Source organism: Chiloscyllium plagiosum, unplaced genomic scaffold, assembly GCF_037043375.1.
Source record: "Chiloscyllium plagiosum isolate Xiang-an unplaced genomic scaffold, Cpla_swu_hap1 HiC_scaffold_27, whole genome shotgun sequence".
Taxonomy (NCBI): domain Eukaryota; kingdom Metazoa; phylum Chordata; class Chondrichthyes; order Orectolobiformes; family Hemiscylliidae; genus Chiloscyllium; species Chiloscyllium plagiosum.
In genome coordinates, this window is record NW_028270165.1 from 72,348,292 (window position 1) to 72,356,927 (window position 8,636).

At 50.7% G+C, this 8,636-nt stretch overlaps 1 protein-coding gene across 1 annotated transcript; it reads left to right on the forward strand.

Moving 5' to 3' along the window:
- Positions 1-4,203: 4,203 nt before the first annotated feature.
- On the forward strand, positions 4,204-7,693 carry LOC122543573 (uncharacterized). The gene is made up of 2 exons (XM_043682379.2): positions 4,204-4,290; positions 5,417-7,693. Exon 2 carries the CDS (start codon positions 5,709-5,711, stop codon positions 6,492-6,494), a length of 786 nt encoding a protein of 261 aa, XP_043538314.1. The 5' UTR covers positions 4,204-4,290; positions 5,417-5,708; the 3' UTR covers positions 6,495-7,693.
- The last annotated feature ends 943 nt before the right edge of the window (positions 7,694-8,636 follow it).

Consider the following 8,636-nt stretch of genomic DNA (forward strand, 5'->3'; position numbering starts at 1 on the left):
ACTAGCTCGTAGCACCGGGAGTAATCCAGATGTTACAACCCTCGCGGACCTCCTTTTTAAATTCCTGCCTACCTTTCTATATTCTCGCTTCAGAATCTCATCCCTTTCCCTTCCTAAGTCATTGGTTCCAACGTGTACAATGACCTCCTGTTGGTCCCTCTCCCCCTTGAGTACATTCTGCACCCTCCTTAATCCTGGCACCAGGGAGGCATCACGTCATTCTGATTTTTCGCTGCTGGCTGCAGAAACATCTGTCTGTGCCTCTGACTAGAGAGTCCCCTATTACAATCGATCTCTTGGAACCCGACGTACCCCTCATTGCACTAGAGCCTGCCTCGATACCAGAAACCTGGCTGTTTGTGCTACGTTCCCCTGAGAGCCCATCACCCCCAACATTTTCCAAAACAGCATCCTTGTTTGAAATGGGGATAGCCACAGAAGACTCCTGCGCTACCTACCTCCATCTCACACCTTTCCCGGAGCTAACCCATCTCTCGGACTGTATCTGCGGCTTTTCTCCCTTGCTATAACTGCCACCCATCACATTCCCCCCCTGGCTCCCGTAAACTGAGCACTGCCACTCCAAACGATCCCTGCAATCTGAGAGGATTCGCAACTAACGGACAGATTCCTGCAGACATGATCATCAGTAAAACGGAAACGCTCCCTAAATGACCAATGGAAGAGCATATCACTCTATTAAAGGCCATCTTCGCTCCTTCACAGTCTACAGACCCAAGAAATAGCCCTGCTTTTTTGCTCTAAAAAGACTGTGCTCCAGGGCTAACTTAGTAATTATGGTTTATATAGGGCGACCCCCCCCCCCCCCCAACCGTATCCGCGTGTCCAGTTACCATGGTTTCAGTTACTTGCAGCCCAAGCACATTACAGGGAATGTTCCGGAACCAGGGACCATGAGGCCGCCGGGAAGTTAAGTTTCCCGTTTAAGTTAAGGGGATCGCACCTCTCCGCTGTTTCGGGGTTCTGCAGATACAGGGGACTACTGTATTTTTAAAATTTAATCAAATTGAAAGTAGACTCGCAGGTGGATAGGACAGTGAAGGCGGCGTTTGGTATGCTTTCCTTTACCGGTCAGAGTATTGAGTACAGGAGTTGGGAGGACATGATACGGCTGTTACAGGACATTGGTTAGGGCCACTGTTGGTATATTACGTGCAATTCTGGTCTCCTTCCTATTGGAAAGATGTTGTGAAAGGGTTCAGGAAAGATTTACAAGGATGTTGCCAGGGTTGGAGGGTTTGAGCTACAGGGAGAGGCTGAACAGGCTTGGGCTGTTTTCCCTGGAGCGTCGGAGGCTGAGGGGTGACCTTATAGAGGTTTACAAAATTGAGGGGCATGGACAGGATAAATAGACAAGGTCTTTTCCCTGGGGTGGGGGAGTCCAGAACTAGAGGGGCATAGGTTTAGGGGAGAGGGGAAAGATATAAAAGAGACCCGAGAGGCAACTTTTTCACGCAGAGGGTGGTACGTGTATGGAATGAGCTGCCAGAGGAAGTGGTGGAGGCTGGTACAATTGCAACATTTAAGAGGCATTTGGATGGGTATAGGAATAGGAAGGGTTTGGAGGGATATGGTCCGGGTGCTGGCAGGTGTGACTAGATTGGGGTTGGGATATCTGGGTCGGCACGGACGGGTTGGACCGAAGGGTCTGTTTCGATGCTGCACATCTCTATGACTCAAAAAAACAGGTCTCAATAAAACACATAATCAAGAAAGAACCCACTCTACTCGCTACTGCAGACTTAAAGCGAGGTTACACATTAAAAAACTATGCACTTATCTGTTCCTCTGTTGTGAGCTCTCCCACACAGGATCCTCCAAGGACAGCTATGAATTTTGCTGATTGTTAATCCCTCCTTTCCACACTCCAATGTCCAGAGATACATGAACTCAAACAGCAAAGGCAGTGACAGTGAAGATTCACTGTTGTGCCCGTTAAAAGTGTAGGTTTTCTTCTCCCTCTCTCCCTCACTGACCGTGTGCTCGCTGCCTTTTGTCTGTCTTCCCGCTTTTAAAAGTGTCGCTTTTGATCCTTTTCTCCCCAAAGTTCCAAAACGATGCGGCTGCGTGTAAAACAGTAACCCCTGGAATCCAAGGAAATCACCTCCAACACCTGAAATACCTCAAACAAAAAAAAGGGAGCAGCTCTTACAGCCACAGTGTTTTTCCCCGTTCCTCCATCTTGGTTGACCCAGAATCCCGAAAGGTCGACTCTCCAGCTCCTCGGATGCTGCCTGACTTTGCTGAGCTTTTTCCAGCGCCCCACTTTTCAACCTTGACTCTCCAGCAACCCGCAGCCTTCACTCTCTCCCACGCCAAAAATAATCCCAAACTAAGCTATTCCTAGCTGCTTGGCAGCTCCTGGCCTGCATCCCTCCAAGCCTTTCCCATTCACGTCCATATCCAAGTGTCTTTTAAACTTTGTCATTTGTCGCTCAACGGCCTTATCATCAAATATGGAGGGGAAGCCTCCACAGGGACAGTCGCAGTGAATACATTACGCAGGTCGTCTTGCTATAACGCGCGTCTCGGTAGCACAAATTCGCTATAACGTGATTAGCAGTGAGTTTTAAAACACATGTTGGTTATAATGCGATTCCAGCCCCATTAGTTTCGATGTTCTGTTATTACACAATTTTCTGATAACACGACAGCGGGACTACTGCGTTGTATTGATGCCTCCGTGAATCCACTAGAGGACACAACTACCACTGGGGAATGGGTTGGGGAAGGTGGGTTGGGGAAGGTGGGTTGTTGGGGGGGGGGCGTGGACCTGACCAGGTAGTCATGGAGGGAACGGTCTTTGCGGAAGACAGATAGGGGTGGAGAGGGAAATATATCCCTGGTGGTGGGGTCCGTTTGTAGGTGGCGGAAATATCAGCGGATGATGCGGTTTAGATTAGATTAGATTACTTACAGTGTGGAAAGAGGCCCTTCGGCCCAACAAGTCCACACCGACCCTCCAAAGAGCAACCCACCCATAAGCATTCCCCTACATTTATCCCTTCACCTAACACTACGGGCAATTTAGCATGGCCAATTCACCTAACCTGCACACTATTGGACTATGGGAGGAAACCGGAGGAAAAAATGTGCAAACTCCACACAGGCAGTTGCCTGAGGCAGGAATTGAACCCAGGTCTCTGGTGCTGTGAGGCAAGAGTGCTAACCACTGTGCCGCCCATGGTTTGTGTGGAGGTTGGTAGGGTGGAAAGTGAGGACTGGTGTGGGGATGGTTTCTGTCTTTGTTGCAGTTGGAGGGTTGGGGTTCAAGGGTGGAGGTGCGGGACGTGGATGAGATGCATTGGAGGGCATCTTCAACCACGTGGGGAGGGAAATTATGGTCTTTAAAAGGAGGAAGCCATCTGGTGTGTTCTGTGATGGAACTGGTCCTCCTGGGAGCAGATACGGCGGAGGCTAGGGAATTGGGAATACGGGATGGCATTTGTGCAGGGGGTAGGGTGGGAAGAGGTGTAATCCAGGTAGCTGTGGGAGTCAGTGGGTTTGTTAAAAAAAAGTCAGTGTTTAGTCAGTCGTTATAGATGGAGATGGGAAGGCTACGTTACACCAGCACCAATCTCCCCCCTTCCTCCGCTACACTGATCGTTGTCACCTCGTGCTCCCGCGAGGAGGTTGAGCAGTCCATCAACTTCACCAACACATTCCACCCCGACCTTAAATTCACCTGGACCATCGCTGACACCTCCCTCCCCTTCCTGGACCTCTCCAAGTCCATCAATGACGACCGACTTAACACCGTTCTCGTAGTGGCCTAAGTAATGTCCCATTTGGCCGCAACTTAACCTCCCAATTCCTGTATTCAATGCCCCGGCTGACAAAGGAATGGGACAGGATGAAGGGCTTTTGCCCAAAACGTCGATTTTCCTGCTCCTCCAATGCATCACTTTAATCTTGACTCTGATCTCCAGCATCTGCAGTCCTCACTTTCCCCTGGGGAATGGGTGACACTGAGGGAGAGGGCGGACCCTAGGACCCAACGCGGGCAGCAGCCGGACTCGACCGGAGTCCCCGCCCACCGGTTACGTCACCCGCCCGCCCGCCCCACTGGTTACGTCACCCGCCCCACTGGTTACGTCGCCCGCCCGCCCCCCACTGGTTACGTCACCCGCCCGGCCACGCATGCGCACCGCTCCCAACCCCGCCGATCCAAGATGGCGGCCGTTCGGCGGGAGTCGATCCCGTGAAAAGGCCCCCCCCCCTCCCCCAACGCCCGGCCCGCCGGTGGCCAACGGAGGTTCGGGCTGCTTAGTAAGTGTTTAGTAAACCCTGCCGGTCCCTCCGCCGGCGTCGGCGCTCCCCCCGCGGTCCCGCATCCTCACCGCCGGCGGATGAGAGGGAAAAAAAACACGGCGTCTCTGGGCCCCCCCTGGTGTTGGCGGTCAGTGCGCATGCTCCGGCCGCTGGGTGGTACTGCGCCTGCGCACCTGCTCTCCCGTGGCCAGAATAGGGGGCATTCCCCACCGCGAGGGATGGTGGGTAAAGGCGCTGCCATTGCTCTCGCCTGACCTCTTGAAAACGAAATTAATGGTTCGGAGGGCGGGACGGGCTTCGCAATCAGTAAAATCAGTAACCAAATTATTAAGAAATAGCGGCAGCGTGAAGGTCAAGCTGGAGTGTGCTTAGGCAAAACTTCTGGTACAAACAGAGAGGCAAGTGCTTCTTTTTCTATCCTTCATCACTCATGGGATGAGGTTTTCTCTGGCCAGTCCATCATGTATTGCGAACGTCTAATAGTTAGGACAGGGGATTCGAAGACCAAGAGGCACGTTTGTAAGGTGAGAGGAGAGAGATTGAAAAAAGACAGAGGGTGGTTCGTGTGTGATATGACCTTCCTGAGGAAATGGTGGGTGTGGATACAATTAGAACATTTAAAAGACATTTGGATGAGTACATGAATAGGCAAGGTTTGGAGGGATATGGACTAGGAGCAGGCAGGTGGGACCAGTTTAGTTTGAGATTATGATTGGCGTGGACTGGTTAGACCAAAGGGTCTATTTCCATGCTGGATGACTCTGAGTCAATCATTATTGCTGTAGGATCTTTCCTCACATATAGTCCATTCTAAGTAAGAACAGCGATCTCCTTCCCTTAAGGAGATTAGTGAACTACATGCTTTTTTTTCTGACAAATGGTCACCATTTGACTCATTAGTTGCAGATTATTTTCGTTACTGAATTCAGAGTTTGACTATTTGCCATGGCTGATTCAAACCTCGGTCCCTGGAGCACTACTTGGATCTCTGTGTCAATAGTCTCGTGACGATACCTCTAGGCCACAGTGAGATGGGAATTTACAGCTTTAGTGGGGCCAGAGGAGAAAAATATTTAATAGTAATTTGAATTGTCCATTCTGAAATTCTATCCTGTGTTCACAGTGATGATATTTCAAAATCTTATCACAAAATACAAACCAAACATCGAGCCAAGATCTTGGAGAGTCATTCAGTTCATCAGTTACCGAATATCGTCAGCTTTTGAACATGGAATTTGTCTTCCCCGTGGGAGCATTTCAAACATCAGTATCATTGGAAAAGTGCCGAGACATGCACGCTCCGCTGAGACTGTTTCGATGGACTGATTGCAGAAATCGCTTTAACTAGTCTGAAGGATACATCACACCATTCCCCGAGAAGAGACCGACCACATGTGCCTGGACAAGGATTCATCATGGAGAGACACGAGGGCGCCCACATCATGGAGAAACCGTGGAAATGTGGGGACTGTGGGAAGGGATTCCGAACTCCGTCTGAGCTGGAGATCCATCGGCGCAGTCACACCGGCGAGAAACCATTCGCCTGCTTTGAGTGTGGGAAGGGATTCTCACGTTTATCTCAACTCACTGAACACCAGCGAGTTCACACTGGGGAGAAGCCATTCACCTGCACTGGCTGTGGGAAGGGATTCACTTGTTTAAGTAACCTCACTTCACATCAACTTGTTCACACCGATACGAGGCTTTATAAGTGTCCTGACTGTGAGAAAAGCTTCAAAAGCACGAGGGATCTGCTGAGACATCGGTACGTCCACTCCAGTCAGAGGCCGTTCTGCTGTTCCGTCTGCGGGAAAGGGTTTACTCGGTCGTCCAGCCTGGTGAGACACCAGCGAGTCCACACCGAGGAGCGACCTTTCCCTTGCGTGACGTGTGGGAAAAGGTTCACCCGCTCCTGTACCCTGCAGAGACACCAACAAATTCACACCGTGCGGAGCCCGTTTGCCTGCTCGGAGTGCGGGAAGGGGTTCACTGAGTTGTTCCAACTGCTGAGACACCAGCGAATTCACACGGCCGAGAGGCCGTTCATCTGCTCGGAGTGCGGGAAGGGGTTCATTCAGTCGTTTGAACTGCTGAGACACCGACGGGTTCACACCGGGGAGAGGCCTTTTATCTGCTCTGAGTGTGGGAAGGGATTCACTCAGTCCTCTCATCTGCTGAGACACCAGCAAGTTCATGAGTGATGCTTCCTATCAATGGTATTCACGACTGGACTATGGGGTCTGTTCCTTCGACAGTTAATCACCCCTATGGCCAGGCTGGAGTTTAAAATGTTGCCGTGTATGAAGTATGACGACTGTTTCCAACTTGTACGTTGTATTTTTGAGTAGAGCAACTGGAGCGTCGGAAGCTGAGGGGTGGCCTTATAGAGGTTTACAAAATTATGAGGGGCATGGATAGGAAAAATAGTCAAAAGTCTTTTCCCTGGGATGGGGGAGTCCAGAACTAGAGGGGCACAGGTTTAGGGCGAGAGAGGGAAAGATATAAAAGAGACCCAAGGGGGAAGCTTTTCACACAGAGGGTGGTACGTGTATGGAGCGAGCTGCCAGAGGATGTGGTGGAGGCTGGTACAACTGCAACATTTAAGAGGCATTTGGATGGGTATGTGAATAGGAAGGGTTTGGAGGGATATGGGCCGGGTGCTGGCAGGTGGGACTAGATTGGGTTGGGATATCTGTTCGGCCTGGACGGGTTGGACCGAAGGGTCTGTTTCCGTGCTGTGCTGTGCTTCTCTATGACTCTATAACTGTCGTCCTTGCCGTAATATCGTGTTAATGGGATACGGCAACAAACGAGTCACATTTTAATTTACCAACTGTGGTCAGAGCAGTGTGGGACAGGTGTGGATGAGACTCAAGGACCTGAAAGACTCAGATGGGAGGAACCAGATGTGGAAGCTGCTGGCAAGGTGGGAGGAGAAAATAAGGGCAGAGAGGTCAGACTACTCAGGAGCTACTAGCAGACTCAGTGGAGAAGCCTCTTCAGTCCGGCCTTTCAGCCAGAGGGGGGGGGCCAGGTTCAAGGTGAGAAGCAATTAACATTTCAGGGTGATGGCATACAACCTGACAGAGAGTGTCTGAGTCCGTTCTCCCTGTGTAATCCCACTGCTGCCTGAACAGTGCGCGGATATGTGCGATGAAGCACAAGTGACGACAGCCTTCCAGTAAGACCAGCCTGCAGCATCAAGTGAGAGCAAATAGACAATATCCCCATTTGGTGGGGAGGAACTGGGTGCTGTTGTAGAACTGAGAGACCGAGGGGTTCAGGTACATAACTCTTTGCGTCGCACATAGACAGGGTGGTTAAGAAGGCACTTAGCACGCTTGCCTTCATTGCTCAGAGCTGAAAATGTGTTGCTGGAAAAGCGCAGCAGGTCAGGCAGCATCCAAGGAGCAGGAGAATCGACGTTTCGGGGATGAGCCCTTCTTCAGGAATCATGCCCGAAACGTCGATTCTCCTGTTCCCTGGATGCTGCCTGACTTGCTGCGCTTTTCCAGCAACACCTTTTCAGCTCTGATCTCCAGCATCTGCAGTCCTCACTTTCTTCATTGCTCACACCTTTGAGTGTAGGAGCTGAGAATGTCACGTTGCAGTTGTACAGGACGTTGGTGAGGTCTCTTCTGCCGTACTGTGCCTTGTTATCAGGATATTATTCAGTTGAAGAGATGTGTCAGGATGTTGCCGGGGACAGAGGGTTTTGAGCTATAAGGAGATGCTGGATGGGCTGGGACCTGTTTCACTGGAGCGTGGAAGGTGAATCTCGAGAGTCTTTTCCCTAGGGTGGGCCATTTCAAGATTAGGGGGCCATTGTTTAAGGTGAGGGGGGGACATTTTTTAAAAAGACACGAGAGGCAATTGTTTTTCACATGGAAAATGGATTGCGAGTCGACTGAACTCTCAGAGGAAGTGGATGTGTGTGCAGTTACAACAATTTAAAAGGTATTTACAGGAGAAACGTTTGGAGGGAGATAGGCCAAGTGCAAGCAGGTGGGACTATTTACTTTGAGATTATGCTCAGCTGAGACTGGTTGGACCCAAGGGTCTGTTTCCATGCCATACTGCTCTGTCACTGGGGATCAAATGGACAGATCTATCCATGTGTTAGGATCATCTGTTCTGATTACTGCTCAGCTGGTATTGGTCGTATACCTGAACTACTTGGGTGAAAGCACCGAAAGGACACACAGGAGAATGGTAAGGAGTTGAGAGTTGGAGAACGCAGGGTCGGAGAGCAGGGGCTTATTGCACTGGTCCATTCTGTACAGATGGCATACCGAAGTGCCTCTCCAACCCCTACACTTGATAGCTGGCCAATGGGTGACGTA

Excerpts from the sequence above, each read along its gene's own strand:
- LOC122543573 (XM_043682379.2), top strand. The coding sequence starts at position 5,709 with ATGGAGAGACACGAGGGCGCCCACATCATGGAGAAACCGTGGAAATGT.